General features: G+C 37.3%; 1 protein-coding gene across 2 annotated transcripts in view; it reads right to left on the reverse strand.

Moving 5' to 3' along the window:
• The window catches only part of LOC124716945 (speckle-type POZ protein-like), a 90,315-nt gene extending 67,986 nt beyond the window's left edge, over positions 1 to 22,329 (reverse strand). The window contains exon 1 of one of the 2 annotated variants that reach the window (XM_047243529.1): positions 22,040 to 22,329. In XM_047243529.1, coding sequence (XP_047099485.1) covers positions 22,040 to 22,075 — 36 coding nt within the window. In that variant the 5' untranslated portion in view covers positions 22,076 to 22,329. Of the gene's footprint in view, positions 1 to 21,746; positions 21,966 to 22,039 lie in introns of those variants that run through there. The other variant, XM_047243530.1, reaches the window with a different exon arrangement.
• Positions 22,330 to 23,723: the final 1,394 nt, after the last annotated feature.

Here is a 23,723-nt window from a genome sequence, read left to right on the forward strand (position 1 = left end):
TCGGGTGCTAGTATGGTTGTCTTTTCTTGCAGCAGATCAATACAATATTCCTAACAGAGCTTTTACTTCAGAGATGTCTGTCAGTTGTGCATCCCTTTCTCTGGAATAATTTTTCTGTACTACAAAAATCTTTTTATTTTTGTGATCAGCAATACTAGAAAGTAATTCACCATCGAAAAGTAGTTCCCAACGTTCCATCGGTGTTCTGGCATTCTTAGCAGCTCCTATCACTCCTGGTAAATGAATAACAATGTTTTGTCATCTAGTACGAATGTTTTTGGGGGACACACTTTTGACCATTTTGTGGATTTGTTTCTTCCTAGAAAACATTTGTCACCATGATCATTGCTGTCAGTCTCACTGGAGTCCCCATCTTGCTCAGTGTTCAAATCTTCTTGTCTTGTTTCCACACTGTCTTCTTCCACATCTCTCTAAATATCAAACTCATCGTCCAATTCATCATTTTCCTCAAACAACAGTCTGAGTACAATTTCCCTATCACGTTTATTTTCCAAATAGCAGGTCTTCTGCAAACTCATGTTGGATCTGAAGGGGGAGGGGGGAATACCTGTTAGCAACAGCTGTTACTAAGAAGTATTAAAAACTGCTACCTTAAATAAAAGAATTTAATATATACCTTCCGTAATGTCAAAGGTCGCGCGGTGTCTGGTCGACTCCAACGATGCAACTCTGGAAACAATCTCTTCCCTCCAACACTGTACGGCGACTAAAGCAATATTGATGAGCTGAATACGTCTGTATTTGGTTAACTGAAAGGTAGATGGCCCCATATGTCCACCAGTGTATCGGTTGAACAATAGTGAATGAAGTGAAGCTGGCATCTGTCAGACACCGCTCGACCACTCCAGGGTTAATGTTTCACTTAGAGTATCTTTGACTGTGGGCAGATCCTTAATAGGATTATAGTATGAATACCATCGTATTGGACATGGATAAGTAGGGGATTTTACAGTTGGTTCTTAATAGGTTTCAAAAGCTTTAGGAGACCTTTAACGCAGATTAAAAAGTGCTTGACATTTTTACATGGCTGCATCGTAAACTTTTATATCTATCTTGAAGCTATTAAATGTAAGGTGTGTTACATCGCTCCCTCCTTTATTCAATGCCTTTGGAGTTACCTGACAATTTCGGTACATTTTGCATTAAACAAACAATTGTGGTAAACATGTGTACAAGTCTTAGTAACATTTCTAATAATTAGGGTCATTGTCATATTCAGTTTACAGGTATACCTTTGGCACTTACTGCACCATCTGTATCCATCATGAAACTACTTTGTTTAAACAAATGGCTCATCAAATGAATAAAAGCTATGAAGTATGAAATAAATAAATTCAAGAGAAGAATTTGGCATTTTACAAACACAGAATACCTATATTTTACCTATTTCAAATAAAATAGAAAATGATTTTTGAAAGAAAGTATTACAAATGCAAAATAAAAGTTGGTACGCTGCATTTTGTATTTCAAGTACATGTATTTCACATCATCTTGTTTTTCAAACACTTATGTATTGTCGCAATAAGAGCATTTCGGATTGGACTTATTTTGTTTGCACAGTCAAGTGCTGTTTAACTAGACTTTCGAGAGAATCAAACAGCACTCTCTTCAGGACTAGCTCATTCTCTTGTATGCTGTACATTTTGCTTTAGCTGTTCTCCAAAACAAATTAAATTTAGGCAACTGTGTGGCAGCAAGTGATATATACAAATAATAATAATAATAATAATAATAATAATAATGTATAATTCAGGTTTTAGGTTATCTAATAGTTTAAATGTAGAAAAGCAATTGCACCTTGGAGATCACCTTGCCACATGCACTTCTGCTTCATAGAAGTGAATTTCCACCATATCTTTGGTCACAGATGGTGACAACTGTGTTGGAAAGAAAGACAGAAATCCTTTTTAACACAAAACCCACAAGATTTATTCCAGCCTTTTTTCCCCTAGCATCTCTCTCTCACTCACTCTCTCTCTCTCTCTCTCTCTCACACACACACACACACACACACACACACACACACACACACACACACACACTGTGAATACAATTGCTGTTTAAAAAATATAAGTTCCCTGCCCTATTGAGTATCTGTAAGAGTTAATGAAAGGGCACATACAACTGATCACTGTAGAAACAGTCCTATCATTAACTGATTGAACATCTGACACTGAACATCTGAGTCTTCTTTATTGTTACTACGAACAAAATTTTGACTTAACTGAATGAGTAAACCAGTTGGGATCATTAGTATATGGGATGAGAGAGACACTTCATCAAATGTTAAACCTGTGAAGATAGTAGCTTCACACACATTATTTCGCAATTTGTAAACCGGTAGCATTACAAAGTTTCAGACAATTCATAATGCATGGTGCCAATGGCCTTGCTTCAGTGGTACCACTCGTACCCATGAGATACTAAAGTTAGGTGCTGTCGTGCTCTGCTACAATTTAGGTGTGTCACTGAGTGCTGTTGGCAAGTGGGGTGCATTCAGCCTTTTTGAGGCCAGTTGTGGAACTACTTCATTGAGAAGTAACTCCTGAGCTCACAAAACTTGACAACGACCAGGGGAGCAGTGCACGACCATATGTACCACCACACCCACACCAAATAAAGCCTATTAGCTGAGGAAGATATGGCACTGTCAGTACCACTGGATCTTCTGAGGCCTGTTCAGACAGAGTTTTGAAATTGCAGGTTAATACTCTAACTGTAAGTCAATAAGCCGTAAATACCAATTTCCTACTATACAAAAGGAAGGGAAAAAAAGCAGCATATTTTTGTGTATACAATTTTTGCTTAAAGTCATATAAACAGAGAACCAGTATATATGGAAGAAACAGTTTGTCTAATGGTTTAAATGTCCTCCTGACATGGTTAAAACTGACTGAGGAAGAAAAATAAATGGCACATTTTCACAGCACAGTATTTTCTTTCTCAAAGTCAGTTTTAACAGAGCGCTTATGCCTTGTTATTTAATGAAAAACATACTATATAGCCTACATCCGACCAAATTTTTATTATAGTATCATGCACAAGTTTGAAATAAATCAGAAAAAAGCATTGAAATTTTTGGGAACAATGTCCCTAATTTATGTATTAGTATAGATAAAACAAAGTACCAGTAATAAAAAAAAGAAGAAATGTTTATTTATTTATTCATTAATTTTCTTCTATTGGCCAGTCTATATAGGCTCCCTAGAGCTAAACCTTTACATGCTGGTAACAACATTTCTTTTTGTTGGTGGACAGTTCCATCATGAATCCAATCCTAGTCTAGCCATATCAGCAGTTAATGTACTGCTATCAGAGTAAGTGTTGATGAAGACAGGAAAGAGTAAAAAATTTACTCTATGTCTGAAATAGTGAGAGCAGTTATAGGGCATGAAAAGGCATTTATTACTAAATATAATAAATAAAAGTAATTATTAAAATAAGAAATATATTTACATAGGCTCCCACCTTCAAACACTAACGACTACAACATGTCATTTTATCACATTTAACACCTCATTTGAACTTACTTCCAGTCTGAATCTCTAGTTTAAGGCCCAAACAACACAAACCACCATTTGGGGCCCAAGCTGAGAGGGGCGACAGAGGCACTATAATAGTAAGGTTTCTATAGAGGTTGTACCACAATTAGTGGCAGCCACTTCTGGTGCCAAAATAGGAGGGGCACCAGGTACGACTAACTAAGGTTTGTCTACAGTATATATCACAATTGTAGCCAAAACTGACACACACGGGATGCCAAATGGTAAGTCATTTGTGTGCAAAAATATTCTCAACGTGTGCCTGCCTGTCTGGCTTCATCAATGCTTCAAACATCTACATCTACATGATTACTCTGCAATTCACATTTAAGTGCTTGGCAGAGGGTTCATCGAACCACAATCATACTATCTCCCTACCATTCCACTCCCGAACAGCGGGTGGGGAAAACGAACACCTAAACCTTTCTGTTCGAGCTCTGATTTCTCCTATTTTATTTTGATGATAATTCCTACCTATGTAGGTTGGGCTCAACAAAATATTTTCGCATTCGGAAGAGAAAGTTGGTGACTGAAATTTCGTAAACAGATCTCGCCGCGACAAAAAACGTCTTTTCTTTAATGACTTCCATCCCAACTCGCGTACCATATCTGCCACACTCTCTCCCCTATTACGCGATAATACAAAACGAGCTGCCCTTTTTTGCACCTTTCGATGTCCTCGGTCAATCCCACCTGGTAAGGATCCCACACCACGCAGCAATATTCTAACAGAGGACAAACGAGTGTAGTGTAAGCTGTCTCTTTAGTGGACTTGTTGCATCTTCTAAGTGTCCTGCCAATGAAACGCAACTTTGGCTCGCCTTCCCCACAATATTATCTATGTGGCCTTTCCAACTGAAGTTGTTTGTAGTTTTTACACCCAGGTACTTAGTTGAATTGAGAATTGTACTATTTATCGAATAATCTAATTCCAACAGATTTCTTTTGGAACTCATTTGGATCACCTCACACTTTTCGTTATTTAGCGTCAACTGCCACCTGCCACACCATACAGCAATCTTTTCTAAATCGCTTTGCAACTGATACTGGTCTTCGGATGACCTTACTAGACGGTAAATTACAGCATCATCTGTGAACAACGTAAGAGAACTGCTCAGATTGTCACCCAGGTCATTTATATAGGTCAGGAACAGCAGAGGTTCCAGGACGCTTCCCTGGGGAACACCTGATATCATTTCAGTTTTACTTGATGATTTGCCGTCTATTACAACGAACTGCGACCTTCCTGACAGGAAATCACGAATCCAGTTGCACAACTGAGACAATACCCTACAGGCCCACTGCTTGATTAGAGGAACGGTGTCAAAAGCTTTCCGGAAATCCAGAAATACGGAATCAACCTGAGATCCCCTGTCGATAACGGCCATTACTTCATGTGAATAATGAGCTAGCTGCGTTGCACAAGAAAGATGTTTTCTGAAACGATGCTGATTATGTATCAATAGATTGTTCCCTTCGAGGTGATTCATAATGTTTGAATACAGTATATGCTCCAAAACCCTACTGCAAACCGACGTCAATGATATAGGTCTATAGTTCGATGGATTACTCCTACCACCCTTCTTAAACACTGGTGCGACCTGCGAAATTTTCCAATCTGTAGGTACAGATCTATCGGTGAGCGAGCGGTTGTATATGATTGCTAAGTAGGGAGCTATTGTGTTAGCGTAATCTGAAACCACACAGCACAAGAAATACAGAAAACTCCAAGCAACGTAAAAGGAAAAACACACTTCGCGCCAGAAGTACTCAAGCAGTAGTTGATAATGAAATAACATTTATCACTAAATATAGTAACTGAAACAGAATAATAAAAAACAAGAATAGTTATATTTATCCGTTTCCTTATATGGGCCAGTTTACACAGGCTCCGTAGAGCACACAAATGATTTTGCCGCATAAACAGCGCTGATGGAACCTGCTTCCAGTCTAACTTCGCAACAGTTATGGTACAGCCCCCACAATAAAAGGAGACACAGAGCGACAGAAGAAGGGGGGAAAAAAGGAAAAAATTAAATCCAAAACAGTCATGCAAGTGCTGAGAATCAAATTACATTTGTTGCTAATTATAGAAACAACAAAAAGAAAAAACATTATTTATTTACATTATGAAAACAAATTGCTACACACAGAGGGCCTTGCAGGGCAACCAGAGACAGTGGCTGTGTGTGTAATTCGAAAGCAGGCCTTTTGACTAAAAGCTTACTTGTTAACAGTCTTTGTGATGTGTGTGTGTGATTTTCCACTGTTTTATTCACTTATTTTCCTAGATAGGCCATTGTATATAGACTCCATAAATCTACAGTTTTACACACTAATGACTATATTTATTTATTTCATTATTTACTTATTTCATTAACAGTACAGAGTAACCCACCACCTTGAAATATAAGTTGGGTCAGATGCTTCTGAATCTAATAGCAAAGACTTCTCATTGTTACAGTCTTATTGGTATACAGTTGTTAATGCTTTTTTTTTTAAAAAAAAAATAATAATAATAATATAAAGAACATTATATATAAAGATTTCTCTGAGGTTACAATGAATTGAATGCTTAACAATTGTTAAAATGGTTCCATATAAATTGTTAGTACCTAGTTTATGAGAATGTAATTTATACAAGGCAAATGTCAAAGAAAAATTAAAAAAAAAGAAAATGTAACACAATGACCGTGGTTACGAATAATTTGTAAGATATATTTGGATGAGTAATACAGTCTAAGTAGCATGTTGGTTGGTAATGGTCTATTTCTATCTATTTCAGATGAGAAGGTGAACAACCTCGAGCTATTCTCATCTGAAATGGTTTGCACTAATGTATGTTTGCACAGATTATGACTAAAGCAGCAACATGTCATTTTATCACAAAGAGCCCAATTCAATCCTGGTTTAAGTCTGCAGGGTCAGCTTAAGGCCCAATTAACTTCAGGTGCTGCTTGGTGCCCAAACTGAGGGGGGGAGGGGGGGGGGGGGGCAGCACAGAGGTGCCACAACTTGGGACTTCTATACATGATGTATCACAATGTTACTTGCACCACCAAGCTGTGAGCAGAACCAGGTGTGTGTGTGTGTGTGTGTGTGTGTGTGTGTGTGTGTGTGCATATCTCGATTAGCAGCAAAAAGGGACACAGGTGAAAATATATGGGGACAAAGAGGGGATGAGCAGCACAAATAGGTAAGTCGCTCATGTGCAAAAATGTTGTTGAACCGACCATGCTAGTCTGGATTCATCATTGGTTAAAATACCAACATGAAAATAAGAGGAGACACCGTAGAAGAGTAAAGGAAAAAACCATATTTTATGTCCAAATAGTCAAGTGGTTGTCGAGAATGTAACTACATTAATTACTTAATATACTGAATAAAATGAAGTAATAGAAAGAGAAAACAAATAGTTACTCACCTACTTCTTTTTTGTATAGGTCAGTTTATATAGGCTCCCTAGAGATAGTATACTTTTAGACACTAACAACTACAACATGTCATTTTGTCACAGAAACAGCCCTGTTTGAGCCTGGTTACAGCCTGACTTCACAAGCAGTTACCATTAGAATGGAAGGAGAGACAGAAGGTAAAAAACCTTTCTACTTGAAATAGTAAAGCAGTTGTTGAGAATGTAATGACATTTATTACTTAATTAACGAATAAAACATAATGATAAAATATGACTGATTTTTCTCATTTTGAGAGAACTGAAGGAGTGATCTGTTTTACTTGCTAAAAACAGATGACAGTCTGGATCACACAAAACCAGTTTCAACAGACTGCCATCTCCAGATCTTAAAAAATTTTTTTGTTGTGAGCCAAATTCATTTTACACTGAATCGCACACCAAGCTGTCATGTGGATAACTGTCAGCACATCATAAAAGGTTTCACAACTGAAATATTTACAAAGTGCTAATTTTTATCCACATGACAAGTAGACACGAGGTTCAGTGCAAAATGAATACATTTCACAACAAAAAGACCTGAAGATGACAGCGAAGTCTCTCGAAACCAACTGTCTCAAACAAAGAAATATTTTATGCGATCTATGCTACTGGATGTTTTTTAGCAGATACAATGTGAAAAAAGTATTTATTTTCTTTTACAAGCCAGGTTATGGAGTCTCTCTGGAGCTATATCTATAAACACTAACGACTACCAAAACCCAAATCTGGAAGTAGTTTCGATTGGGCTCTATCAACAGTTGACACACACGCTTTAAATAGTGAGATACTTGTCGAGAATGAAATGTCATTTGTTTCTTAATATAATGAACAAGGCAAAATAATAAAAGAGAAAATAAATACTTATTAATTTAGTTAGTCCCTAAAGCTAAAACTACCCATTAATAACAACAAGTCACTTCGTGGCTTCAACAATGCCAGTCGACCCTGCTTTCAGTCTGGCTTCATCAATAGTTAAAGTACAACCATTAGAATGAAAGGAAACACCTACCAGTGGAAAAGATAGAAAACATATTTTATGTGCCTGATCAAATAATGGGAACTCCAAGTTGAAATATCAATGATACTGGTGAAAGTACAGTTTGCAATGTTTTCAGGCTTTGGAAGACTATGTTACTCATTTAACTTTTGGCCACAACTCTCTTCACAAGAGGAGGATCTCTCTCTCTCTCTCTCTCTCTCTCTCTCTCTCTCTCTCGCACACACACACACACACACATCCTCGCACACATGACCAGTCTCTAGTAGTGCCAGCTTGAGCTGCCAGATTAGTGGTTGGGTGTAATGTGTGCTTGCTTGTATGAGTATATATCTGTCTGTGTGTGTGTGATCTTTTATTTCTTTTTCTTTTTGAAGAAGGCTTTGGCCGAAAGCTAAATGTGTAACAGTCTTTTGACTGTGCTGGTCTCCAACTCTGCAGTTAATAGCAATCTATCCTTTTCCTAATATTATTGATATTTTATACTACCTGAAATGCCTAAGTATTTGAGAATATAATTACATCTGTTACCAAACATAATGAATAGATCAAAATTATGAAAGTACAAAATAATTTTGGCATTAGGGAAGTGATCGATTCCACCAGTGTGCTTTGACCCTTGACGTCATCAATAGGGCGGAAACGCCTATATCCAGAGTATACAAAATGGCAGCGATGTTGTCAACATGTACACATGCCAACAAATATAAACAAAATAAAAATGACATGAACTTCTCAATCCAACAATAAAATGAGAGTAATGGGACAAAAACACGAAATACAGTTTTAGGATGAGGCCAAGCTAAATATATAACAATACAAAACACCGCACGATAAAAAAATAAAATAAAAAATCTTGACTCATGATATAATGCTACAGCCACAAAATCAACAGGAGTCTTACACTTCACTCAACCTAGACAGCTTAAACAAAGCCCACAATAACTAAAACTAGCATATGCAATTCCAAAAAGTGGAATCTGACATTTCCTTTGAGCTATGGAGGCCAAACGGGGCCTTCAATACCTACTGGTGAACAACAAATAAACAAACCATAGCCACAAAACCTCACACACCTACACAACTCACAGAACACCACCAAAACCAAAACCCAAACACCCTATATTCATTAGATCAATGACCACACACACACACACACACACACACACACACACACACACACACACACACACACACACACACACACAAACTAATCTGATGTAACTAAAACATGAAACACACAAACAAAAGGGAAAAAAACATAACTCATTAAAAACAAAGCAAACAATTTGAAACCCACGTTACAGCACCGACTACCCGGACTCAAACAAACCTACGTTACCATAGTGATAACCATGACTCAGATGAACCCAATACAACAGTTAAATGCAACACGTCAACATCAATCACCAGAGGTTGCCATCAAATACAAACTGACAAAAAGCACGAACCAACTCAAAAACTCTGCACCCAACACCCACATTGCCCTGGCCTCATGCCAAAATGATATCACATACCACAACACCATTACGTCATTGGTCAAAGCAAACAGATACAATCTGAGGCTTCCAACGATCCAAAATTTTTAGATGTGTTTCCTAGAGCTATGCCTGTACACAATAAAGACCATAACAACACACAGTCCCATTCAGAATGTACTTCTAGTACATGTACATCAACAGTTTAAGTACCACTGTTAGAACACGAGAAAACAAGGAACAGAAAATACAAAAACTGGATTTTGCACTGGAAATTGTGTGAGTAGTTATGGAGAATGTAATGGGATTAATTACTGAATACAATCAATAAAGCAAAACAACAAAAGAAGTGGAAAAAACGTTTATAAAGGTTTGCTAGAGAAATACCTTCACACAGCATGGCTTCATGTCAGAAAGGCAATACAGAAATTAAAAAATAAGTCAGCAGGCATACATGAGGTTCAAGTCTCCACTAGCAAGACATACTTAGACAGCATACAAACCCCATTAAATAACAAACCTAATGATTGAGTTCTTTACTTGAGGTATCTATCGCGAGTACTTATAGCATGAGTAATTACTAAAGGAGGGTACTGCAGAGAGTACTGAAAACTACAGCCTTGTTCAACTATCCTCTTTATTCCCAAAAATGACTGAATTACTTATGAAAGACGGACTACTATGTTACAAGAGTAAGTATAACAAGAGTAAGTATAAAAGTAGAGTTTGGTTTTCGATGTGGGAGAAGGGCACAATTGGCCACTACAGCACTTACGACAGTGATATATGGAGCTGTTTAAGGCTTGTAACACTGCTGACCGTAAAATTCTACTAAACAACAAAATTATTTAATTGGATGGATAAAAGGTCTACTCACCAAGCCAGTGCAGAACACACACATAATAGAAGTTTATGATTAGGCAAGCTTTTAGAGCCAGTGGCTCCTTCTTCAGGCAGAAAGGTTGAAAGGTAAGGAAGAGGGGCGAAGGAAAAGGACTGGAGAGGTCTAGGGAAAGGGGTGGATTTTGGGAAAATCACCCAGAACTGTGGGTTAGGGGAGACTTACAGTACGGGATGAGAAGGAAAGACTGATTGTTGGGGACTGCACCCTCCAATACAGCCTTGTCACCTGAGGCAAATATATTTGTTCAGATGCAGACACTTTACAGCAATACACCACCCTTCTCACCTCAGTCTTCACTGCACGTAATTACCCCACCAGCATAGTCAAAAAGCAGATTTCCTGGGCCATCACTTCAATCGTGGTATGACTGAGCCCTCCACAAAATAGCTTCAGAGCACACCACTGGTGACTCAGTATTCTCCTGGTCTGCAATGTGTTAATCAGCTACTACGACAGCGCCACGACTTCCAAAAATCATACCCTGAAATGAGATCCATTCTGTCTAAAATCTTGCCCACCACACCTACAATAGCTCTCCGTTGCCCTCTCAATCTCTGAAATATTCTTATCTGACCCTATGCTCCTTCTGCACCCATCTCCCTGCCCTATGGCTCCTATCCCTGTGACAGTCCCCACTGCAAGACTTCACCTACATGCCCTCCTACCACCACCCATAATAGCCCTGTAACTGGCAAAACATATCCTATCAAAGGGAGAGCCACCTGCAAAATGACACGTCATATACTAGATATTATGTAAACATTTTTCAGCCTTCTACATCAGCATGACTACCACCAAATTATCGATTAGGGTGAATGAGCATAGGCAGAGGGTATATTCTGGCAACTCTCAATATCCTGTTGCAGAGCATGCACTACAACATGAAATACATGACCTCTGCACCTGTTTCACCACATGCACCATCTGGATCCTTTCCCCAACACCAGTTTCTCTGAACTCCGCAGCTGGGAACCAGCTCAACACATCCCTGGTTCTCGCTACCCACCTGGCCTTAATTTACGTTAATTTCTTCCGTCTCAGCTATTCTTCACTGTTGCTACTCTTTGGTTCACTCTGTTTTAGTTTTCTAAATCTTTCATCTTTCCCATCTATTTTTCACCACACCTTCCACCTCTGTCACATACAATATACTTAGCTTCTCACTCTCATTAACTTGTGCATGATATTGTAGTAGTAATGTCTGTCTTGGATATTACCCTGTCTTCTATCTTTAAGCTCTCAGGTTTTGAAGTCTCATCCGGTGCAGTCTACAACAATAAGTCTTTCCTTCTCATCCCATACAGTAAGTCTCCCCTGCCCCGCAGTTCTGGATGACTTTCCCAAAATCTACCCCTTTTCCTAAACCTCTCGAGTCCTTTTCCTTCAGCCTTATTCCTTCCCCTTCAACCCTTTTGCCTGAAGGAGACAGCAACTGGCTCCAAATGCTTGCCAATCACAAGTCTTATGTGAGTGTTCTGTTAGATGGAAATAGTGTGCACATCTGCTGATGATAGATATTTAGTGAAACAATTGTCAGACAAAAATTAAACATATGTGTTCCTCAGGATCAATGACTTTCCACACAGCATGAGGTATGGAGAGAACATTCTCTTTACTGATGACAGCAACATTACAGTCATTGGTAAAGCACCAGAATTCTGATAGAAAAAGCAAATAAAACCCTCAAGGATGTTTACAAATGGACAAGATGTAATTAATCAACACAAAACAAAGAAAACAAAAAGTATACATTTCAACAGGAAAAGGGTGAAACTGTCACATTAAGCATAGGTGATAAATCTGTAGATTGTGTAGCAAATGCAAAACTTTAGGGACGAATATCAACAGTTAATTAACAAGGAGTGAAGATACAAAGCTAGTGGCAAAAAGAATGTCATTGGCACTTTCTGCTCTTAGGTTTTAGCATCATTCTGTAGCAGCTACTGTCTTGTGGTGACATGCAATGCCTAGGTACACAAAATTCTTAACTATGGGACTTTTTTGGGGATTGAAGGAACAAAATGAACAATTTTTAAACTGCAGAAAGAGGTTGCAAGTATAACACCTTGAAGTAGTAGTCAGGCTCATTGTAAAAAGCTGTTTAAAAAACTGGACATCCTTATTACATCACGTGAGTGCATCTACCAATCTGTGGTAAATATCAGGAACACTGTACTCAATATTTCACTAGTAGTTCTGCACATAATAATGGAACATCAGAAAATAAAACTGGACAATCAACTACCCAAGAAAATTAAAGATATTACTAAAACGCATATATTTAAAAAGGCAACTGAGACATTCTTTGTGAGTAATGCACAGTACATAACTAAAGCCTACTTACAGGACTCACAGCAGTGGGTAATAATGACAGCGGTAACTACAGCACCCTGTCACTTTTCAGTACAGAACAGTTCACTACTTCACAAAAGAATCATGAGTCAAGATGTAAAGTGTATGACAATAATGTCGTAACATTCACAAGATTTCAACATGGGGGACAGTGACTAGTTTTTCAGGTGGACTGAGGAAAGGTTACTAAACGATGCATGAAGCATTTCCAAACAAATGGGAATTAGTGCAAGGGGCTTAGCAGCATTGCATGGTCCGGGATCATCAATGGGGATTCTTGGCATGTGCAGCAATGAAGAAAAAGGCTATATTATGCATTACAGGTCAGCTGAAACTAAGTATACGAATCTAAGAGGCCCGTACATTAGAGACCAACCGAATTAGGTGGTGCAACTGTTAAGACACTGACTTCAAATTCATAAAGATGGAGTTTGCTCTGTCGTGTCATACTGATTTCGGATTTCTGTGGTTTTATTAAGTTACTCCAAGCAAATGCTGAGTTAGTTTCTTGATCAAGGCTACAGCCAACCACCTGTCAGGTTCTCAGGTATACAAATGTATTCCAAGTGTGTGTATATTTTGAGCTATTTCTTTTGTATTGTAATGATAAACATCATTCTGATATGATCCTTTGATCAATAAAAATAAATAACTTAGCACATTGGTGACTAGCACAACATGTGATTTCACCACAATGTTTCATTCTGAACCTAGTTCCAATTTAACTATACCTATGGTTCAAGTGACACTGTTAAAAGGAGACAAAGAGCAACAGAAAAGGTAAAAATCTAGTTGATGTCCAAAATATGTGCATAATTCAGAATTTAATGATATTTATTACTAAACTTAAGTTAATGAACAAGACAAAAAAATACAAAATAGTGTAAATTTATGGAGACTCCCTTTAGGACATTACAGAAGCGACCGATTCCACCTGTCTGCTTTGACACGAAGTTATCAATACAGCAGAAATGATACAATATGGCGGTAATGATGTCACCTGTCAAAACACACACACACACACACACACACACACACACACACACACACACACACACAAGAAATTACTCATAGGTCTCTGGAATTCTGAATTTTTTAACTTAAAACGTATGCACATCACCGACAGAATTCTCACAGAAAACACCATTCACCTATTTTACATTGAAGATTAGCTACCTGATGTAAATATGAACCAAATTACATCTCTCATGAGACATCTGAATTTTATCATTTAATCATAAACAAAAAACAGAAAAAATTGGTCAGTATAAATCAGAATTTATAAACCAACAAGGGAGGTGTCACCAATTCTGATAAAGGAAATATTACACCAATCATCAAAGAAGTAGGTCAGCACAGTAATACATCCATTCTTCATTTGCTGCTTCAGGCACATGAACTAGAGCTACTGGGATGAAGCAAGGCATCATGCCTCTGAGGCCACATTTGTCATTCAGAGCTGATTAATATGAAAACAAATTGGCTTGCAGAGATTTTATAATTTCTTATGTAAACCTGGAGGTTTAGCTTACTTTCCAGATTTACAAAACTAAACAACAAGCAACTAAAATTCTGTAGTACCCTTCATTTTCAACACTTCTGCCCTGCATATAAAAGATCAAATTGTGGCTGAGGTTGGTAGTTAACTCCTTTACAATAACTGCAGGACATCTGACGAAGTTACTGCTTGTTCACAAATTAGAGAAGAGAAATTCAATAAACATACTATTGCTTTCTGGATATCAGCTATCCACTCACCTTGGTAAAAAAGTTTTAAGGCTTATGATGCATAATCAAGTAAACTGCTAAGACAATAAAAACCACTTACAGTAGTTGCTGACATGTACACTGGAATGAAGGTGAAACTAATTGAAGAAGCTTTCAAAATCAACAGCAGGACATTAATTCTCTCAGTTTTATCTTGTAGGAAATTTGCAAATTATTTTAAAGCACACAGTATTGAACTTTCTTAGAGTAATAACCCATACCAGAGGTTACTCCAGTGTACTATATTTATAATGAATCTATTCATCACTAAAGGAGTACATAGGGTTTTAGATGTTCTACATTCTATGTAAGGCACAGGAGCAGAAGTATTCAAGAAAGTCCAAATGATTGTATCTGTTGCACAGCTGGAACTCCATCGCAATAAAAACAAAAATATAACCCCCCCCCCCCCTCCACACACACACACACACACCTACCTTTAAAATAAATCATTAGTAAATGGAAAGACACAATCTGGGCTCATTATAAATACATATTAAAACACAAAAATAATACACAATTATATTTATTTACGATGCAGTGACCACATTTATGTGTTACACAGTTCTGTATTATGCGAGTAGAACAACTTAAATTTTTCAATTTTTCTGGAACTATAATTGAAATCTATTCTTTTATCATTATAAAGCCTGTCAAAATTATTAAGAAGAATCTTGTTTGTACATAGGGAAATAGTCTCTAATTTGTTTAACAGGGTGTTGTGCAACACATATTTGCATCTAGCATCAATGACCTTAGAGACGACTCTTCTGTAACTAATATTACGTGCAACTGAAAGCTGTTTCCCCATGTCATGAAATGCTACTTCTTCAAAAGTGAAGAAACTGTGTGCCATGCCAGAGCCACAGTAAATACCACTTCCTCAGAGAGCAAAATTAGTCTACCTCTGTTTAATTCACATTTTGATTTCTCTAAGACTTTTCTAAGCGTATAACCTCCTACGTGGGTCACTATAGGTATGGCATCATGACCAATTTCCTCTATTTTGAAACTCTCATTTAATATATCTGAAAACATATGTATATAAACACTCCGATCTTTGCTCTGCTGAATAGGAATTAAAGTTTTCAGCTGTACAGTGACATTACGAGTAGCAAACAGTACATTATTATTAAATCAAAGCTATTATTATTAAATCAAAGCTTTCTTTCATTTTCTAATACCTGAATGTAACTTACATAATAATTGGCATCACTCTGTTGATGGTATGACCCAAATCAACTTTCAAAATTATCAGATTGAAATTTCCCTGGCAGAAATTAATCAAATCCATGTTTGTCAAATAAATATGAAACTACTTTCAAGAGAGGACTGTATGGGTAAAATCAAGGATTGAAATGTCTTTGGAGAAAGAGCAACATTTGATGGGACAGACTGACCACTTACTACTACTAATTTTTCTGGTGTCTAGAAGTGAACTTACGTCATTTACACTTTTTAGTGCTTCCTGCGCAAGAGTTCTTATTGGAATCTATACTATCTTGAATGGCTTTTCGCACGTTGTCTTCTACATCAGAAAAGTGTTTTGTTTTTCTGACTGTTTCAGAACAATAGGATGGCGTCTTTGGAAATTAAGTTGGCACGACATCTTCTGTTAGTTTAGGGATTATTCGTGATAACACTTTTAGTTCACCTTTGTCCATAAGTCTGTCTACTCGAATTATGTACGATTCGTCGAAATACACCTGGTTGTTTTAGTTTTGAAGAACCAGCTGGGATGTGACGAAGCCACAAATTACGGCGATTTTCATCGGATGGCAGTGAAAATATTGTTGGTTTCCCAGTTTCCAATTTGTAATTCAATCTGTATTCAAATACACTGCACTTGCGGGGCATTTCGATGTTTCACAAAATCTGTAAACAACATTAAAAAAAAGAATTTATGGTTTGGAAGTACCTGTCACAATTATTTTGTAACACTACAGTTTACTAATAACAACATGTACTGCAACTGGAGCACTCTACACTAAACTTTGATGTTACATACCTTCTTGATTATTTACATACCTTCTTGAGTATTTACAAATAAACACATCTGTATAAAATCACGAAAACCTGTTGAACCATGTGCACACTTTGACAGTCACTATATAAGTGGCTTGCACAATACAATGTACTTGTTTTACAACTCTCACTGAAAGAAATTTGGTGGTTAAGTAAAATCTACATGGTTGAGGTTATGCACACTTCCTATTATTATACTCTCATATACACTTATTTCATTACTAAAAAATTATATACACGTTGAATGATTTCAGTATACACATTAAAAAAGACGTGGTTGAAAATAACTTACACTACAGTACTTGGCTCACATGACACTCACAAACACACTAAACTGCTAACACGATACACACAAGCACACTGTGGCCTGAGATGCTGATGTCACGATAATGCTCCCGCACCCGTCTTTCTAGTGCTCCTTGATACACACGCCGACAAACACGAACAAAAATAAAAATATCGTCTCATGCCATAAATAAAATGCAACTGACGGGACAGCAGCAGAAAATAAGTAGCTTAGGGGGGGGAAAAAAAAATCACACCATCCTAAAACAGATGTTATCAAAAAATTTAAATTATGGCATTTTGCTATACAAAACAAACTTGGACGAATCGGACATTTCCCTTGGTTTGCTACGCACCTCCAAGCAAATTCTGAGGTGGTTCCTTTATCAAGGGCACAACCAATCACCTGTCATGTTCTGAAGCATACTTATGTATTCCGCGTGTGCGTATATTTGAGCAACTGATTTTGTATTGCGATGACGATTCATATATCATACTGATATGTTTGTGTATAAGTAAACCACAACTATCGTTACCACATAACCAACACTCACAACTCCCAAATGTGGAAACAGAACTCCAAATACCCCATATTAACTAGATGAATTAAAACACAACTGACCTACCATTAATATAAAACAGGAAAAACATAGCAGTTACTATAGAATAAAATTAAAACAAACATTAAAGCAAAAATCAAATGAACCCAATACCACAAGTTAAATAAACTCAGCACGTCCACCTCCACCACCAGATACAACATATCTACATACACAACCAACTCAAAAACATTAGGCCATAGTGACGTCACACATCACAACAGCATTATGTCACAGGTCAAAGCAGACAGGTGGAATCGGACGCTTCTGTTGACTCTCTTGGAGCCTTTAGACGTGTTTGGAGCTACAAAAACAGTTTGCAACATTTTTGTGTTGTACCCCAGTGAATGAAAGCAGCCATACTTTACGTTATGAAAGAGTACATTTTGCCAATCGCAATAATTATTTCGCACTGTTTCCAGTCGCCCAAGTACCTCAAAGATGTTGCTTTTCAACATCTTACTGTTGACCATGAACTCACTTCTAAGGATGCTATAGCAGATGCTTATATCAATAACACAAACAGCACACAGGCTGCCGTCAAACGATCTCTGCATGGTATAAGGCAGTGCAAACATTTTACAGTTACCTGTTGGACTTTGTTTAAAGGAAACAAAACCAAAACTGAACGAAACAGGTTTACTTCACTCATTAAACAGATGCATAAACAGTGAAACTTTTGCTGTTCTGCCTCTGATAGACCAGTCCACAGTATCTTCTGCAACACAAAAATTGTCATCAGAAACGGAACAGGCTATACCAGCGATATCAGCAACAACAGTCTCTACTACACCTCCAGAAGCTTTAGAAACCACCCATCCCTTGAGCAAAAGAAGAGTGTCTCCGCCAGGCCATCTGAAGGACTTTTTATTCAAGACAGGCAGCAACCAAACAACGAGGCGAGCAGTGTGAGGGATTCGAAAGACAACATATCATTAGCTACATTATATCAAAATGTCCGGTCTAATTAGTAAGATTGCTGAACTTGATGTGCTTTTGATGGATAAATTAAAGGATATTTTAGTTTTATGTGTAAGTGAGCACTGGCTAAAAGAAAACCAAGCTTGTACAGCCAGAATAACAGGATTCGAAATGATCAGTAGCTCTTGTAGTGAGAATTTTAAAGGGGTAGGAACATGTATATATGTGAAGCAAGGAATTGAATGCAAAGAAATTAAACTCAGTAAGATAAGACACATTGGTAAAGAGTTTGAATACAGTATGTGCAAACTTATAGAACCCAAAATAATTATTGTGTGCATATACCGTTCCCCATCAGGGAACTTTATGACATTTTTAGACACTGTTTAAAGACTTTTTAGTGAATTAAGACATTTTACAGAGAGCATTACTGTACTTGGTGAGTTCAATGTCAACTTTAAAATGAACTGTCAAAAAGTATCGGCCGGCCAGTGTGGCTGAGAGGTTCTAGGCGCTACAGTCTGGAACCGCGAGACCGCTACCATCGCAGGTTCGAATCCTGCCTCGGGCATGGGTGTGTGTGATGTCCTTAGGTTAGTTAGGTTTAAGTAGTTCTACGTTCTAGGGTACTGATGACCTCAGCAGTTAAGTCCCGTAGTGCTCAGAGCCATTTGAACAATTTTTTTGTCAAAAAGTATCAAATCTAAATTTGTTATATTCACAAAATTTAGCACCATCTGTCCATGAATGCACTAGATATGGAAAACACTCTGAAACAATAATAGATCAAATATATTTTGACTTGCAAAAGCTAGATCATATTATTGAAGTAACTGACACAGGGTTCTCGGACCACAAAGCTATAAAACTCTCTATAAATGTACTGGGCACAAATTCTAGAATACATGAGAAATATATCTACAGAAGATGTATCAATGAGGACAATATTAGGGTTTTTAATTATTTATTAAAAAACTCAGACTGGGATTTAGACAAACTCTACACCGTGGATATGAAATTTCAGTCATTTTTAACTTGTTATAAACATAACTATGAAATTGTATTCCCTCTTAACAAAATTAAAATAAAAAGCAAGCCTAATACTTGGGTAACACAGGGGAAATGGAAATCTGGAGAGCGACTTAAAAAGCTAAGTAAATCAGCCAGGCTAAATCCAGTTCTGAAACAGTATGTCACCTGCTACAGAAAAATTGTACAGGAAAATCATTAATGCAGCAAAAAAAGTTACATAACGACTCATACATCAGTAGAAGCAAGGGTAACAAGAAAATGAAATCAGTTTGGAATGTGATAAATACAACTGTAGGCAGAAGTAAGTAAGGGAGAGCAGCTTCGTTATTAAAAGTGAGGACAAAACTATAAGCGATCCTTTATGTATTGCCAATATATTCAACCTTCATTATGCAAGTATAGTACAAAGCCAAATAAAAACCCACAGACAAACAAAGATTAAACACAGCATCTCCACCAATCCTTAAACTATGTTCTTATACCCTGTAAGTGTACAAGAAGTACAGAATGCAATCAACAAACTAAAAAATAAATTGTCTAGTGGCACTGATGGCATTCCAGATAAAATACTTAAACACAGCATAAGTATTGCTCATCCCCTTGTAGACATAATGAACACCTCTTTCAGCACTGACACTTTCCCTAAAGAATTAAAGCTGTCAACAACAAAACCATTAAATAAAAATGGTGATCCCCATGATGTAAAAAACTTCATGACCCATATCCTTGATAGCCTGCTTCTCAAAAGTTATTGAAAGAATAATGCACGAAAGACTCTCCGCTTTCCTGAACACAAGTAGAATATTAGTCAGTGAGCAAAATGGCTTCAGAAAAAACAGGTCAACTGAAACAGCTGTATATAATTTCCTAAAACTTCTCCGGATCTCTATAGATCATAACGAGGTAACTGTGGGGTGTTTTTAGATTTATCAAAGGCATTTGATGTTATTGATCATGAATTATTGCTTGAGAAGCTATATTGCTATGGTGTGCGTGGTACTGTTCACAGCTGGTTTAAATCATACCTGTCAGACAGATACTAGATCGCAGAAATAGTTCACGAAGGAACCTCTTACTTTTCAGATTATAAGAAAGTTTGTAATGGAGTGCCACAAGGTTCTGTGCTGGGACCCCTCTTGTTCTTGATCTTCATAAATGAACTACCAAACTGCATAACACTAGCTAATGCTGTATTGTATGCGGACAATGCAAGTCTTTTTATTAAAGCTCAAAATGAGACTGACTTGCAACACAAAGTACAAATAACAAAAGAAGCAGCAGGAAAATGGCTTAGAGATAACTGTTTATTTGTAAATGAGAAAAAAACAGTATGGATGAATTTCAGCCACGTATTGAATAAAGTAAAGCCCAATATAGTTTTGAAACTTGGTGAACAGAAGATTTTACAAACTTCAAATGCAAAATTTTTAGGTATCTGGTTAGACGAGCATCCAAAGTGGGGTAAACATATTGAAATGCTCAATAAAAAGCTAATTAAATGCTGCAATATACTCAGAATGCTGAAAAACTGCTGCAGTGAAAAAACAATAATATGTGCTTATTATGCTCTTATGCATAGTCTATCGCAGTATGGTGTCTTATTTTGGGGTAATTCAAGTCTGGCAAACCGGTCATTCATTATTCAAAAACGAGCATTACGAATAATGAAAGTGGCTGCACCAAGAGTGCTCTTCCCTTAAGCATCAAAAAGATAGAAAATTTTTTTCATTTTTAAAAATAAGCTTAAAAAAATGTTATTAAGAGAATGTTTTTACAGAGTACATGGATTTTCAGAACATAGTGAGTGGTCAATGATAATGATAATTCTTATTTGAACAAATGTATGTACACACTATAATTAATTAATTATTGTTTGTTCTATTATTCTGTACTATAGAGGTCAATGATGATAAGTCATATCTGAAAAACAAATGTATGTTTGTTTTGTTATTCTCTACTATTTGCTGCACAATATATATATATTCTTATGGTTTCATTGTTTGCTTTTTGTTTATTCACAACTCATTCTCACCATGAGCAGCAATTACATTAAATGCCTTACGATATGACTTGTTTCCGAATATTTCACCAGTTACGAAGTTGTGGTTATGTTGGGGCTAACAGCAGAGCTGACATTAATTACCTTCCTTGTCACGACCATTTGACTGGTTTTCCCCGAAATGTCACGAACTACACGACTGTTGCTAGGATAGGCCTAATAGCACAACTTAAATTGAGTGAAACAAATTGCAGTTAAATTAATATTGTTTGTCGGCTTGTTTGTGCCTCTTTCTTATTAAGGCGTAACGATTTCGGAGGTTATGGTATACTAAATTGAGAATCTCTTGCTTTGAAACACGTCGTCTCACCTGTGTCCAGCGTCCTTTGATCTGTCGTTGGGTGTGCAGAACCAACAAATGATACACCTCCTTTCTTTCCTGTCATACCTCACGCTGACCACTGAAACTACTGAACGAAATACGGAAGTATGTCATTGGTCCTGATGCAGCCTCCCCCATTGTTTACACAGGAATATGAAAACGTCAGTATCGCAAAGGCAGGTGAAGCAGTTGTTTTTAGAAAGCTGACTCCAGTTGTCACGCCACGCCTTGAAGGGGGTTGGTGTACAGATTTAAATACGATGACTGTAAACACAACTTACCGGCTGCGCTTCTAGAGTTGATTCGGTGTTTCCCATACTGTACGCGACTGTTCTAGTTTGCTGCAAGTGCGAAAATGTCACGGCTATCCCTTTAGCAACCGTCGATGCAAAAGCAGATTAAAAATTATCGGTAGAATACTGTGTTACTAGGAAAGGCGAAGTAGTTATCCGACTAATATGTCTACCAATAGTTACGAACTAATATGGCAACCACACGATCGAACGTATCACCGCACTCAGACAGAACCGTAACTGTACGAATGCCAGTTCCTACGAGGCTTCACGGGACAGCCCCGTCACGCAGTGTTGCCAATGCCTACCACTTAAATTATCCACCCAGCATCGAAAACTTACCCGATTTTACCACAAAATAACCTCCATTTCAAAAATAGTTGCAGAAATGCTTACATACAAGCAAAATGACCATAGAATACATGGAAAATTAACAACTGAACATTTTACTTACCTAAAACACCGCTTCTCATCATTCATCCCCTCGATTCGAAAGAAACACATCTTCCTTCGTCTTCTATCCCCTCTTTTACAGCCTTCAGTGCTGCTATTGTTCCAGTTCTCACTTTTACCTACGAGCCGTTTACAAATTTTTACTGGTACTAGACACTCATTCCACCGACGCATTGGAAAAGGGAAGACAGAGGAGAAGCAAAATTACTTTTTGCACATTTGGGTAATTAGGAGTTTTTGCTGCACATTTCCTATAAAAACTTTCTTCCAATATACAGTAAAAAGTTTAGATACATCTAATCCAAGTTTATCATGATCCAGCGTAACATGATTTTTCAATTTCGAATCCAGCTGCCAACAGTTGATTAATCTTTGAAGCACAAGAAACCGTTTTACGACACAGGAAGCAAGGCTTTAACAGTGTAGGATTGGGCTACGTTACGTTACAATATGGAAGTTATTTGAAAAATGCGGTCTGAGAAGTTAAACTGTCTTTTGGTCTTTGATAAAAGCCGTACATAGAAATTCAAGCAACTTTCGTAAAAACAATTTCTCTTTAGTGTTGCCTTTGACTCTATCAAATATTTCCTGTGCAGCAATACCCAAGTATATCGGAATTTATCCAACGAAGTGCCTTGGATTTGTATGGTCTAACAGCAAAATTGGAGTCTTCTTAATAACATCAAATCAGAAAACAGATCTTTTAGCATTTTTTCTGCTTTTGATTTCTGTTTGTGAAGGAGAGGGACTTCACTTTGAAAAAAAGTAACTACACGTAAAACATACGACACGAATTCCAGATATACAAAAGAAATGCGTTATCCGTAGTTGAAAGCATATGTCCTATAGTTGAAGATGGATCTTCCATGACAACATTTCTCAGTCAGGCATGAAGTGCACAGCACTGTTCCAGTAACCCAGCCACACGATTTGACAGACAACCAACAGTTGCACAAGGGCATAGAATATTGTGAAAACACATATTGACCACTGATAGTTGAAAAACTGCGCAACACACAATGCAGAGAGCTACTTAAGAAACAGGTTTGCTACTGTGTAGCTTTGTGGTCAGCTGATAAACGTTGCAATAAACTTTGCAGGGTTAGAAGCCATCTGGCTTCCTTCCATTAATAAGCTAACACTATCCGCTTCTTGTAATGATTGGACATGACTCTGAGTATTGGATTTGATTAAAGTGCAGAGGTTTTTTGTCTGAACT

Source organism: Schistocerca piceifrons, chromosome 9, assembly GCF_021461385.2.
Source record: "Schistocerca piceifrons isolate TAMUIC-IGC-003096 chromosome 9, iqSchPice1.1, whole genome shotgun sequence".
NCBI classification, from domain to species: Eukaryota; Metazoa; Arthropoda; class Insecta; order Orthoptera; family Acrididae; genus Schistocerca; species Schistocerca piceifrons.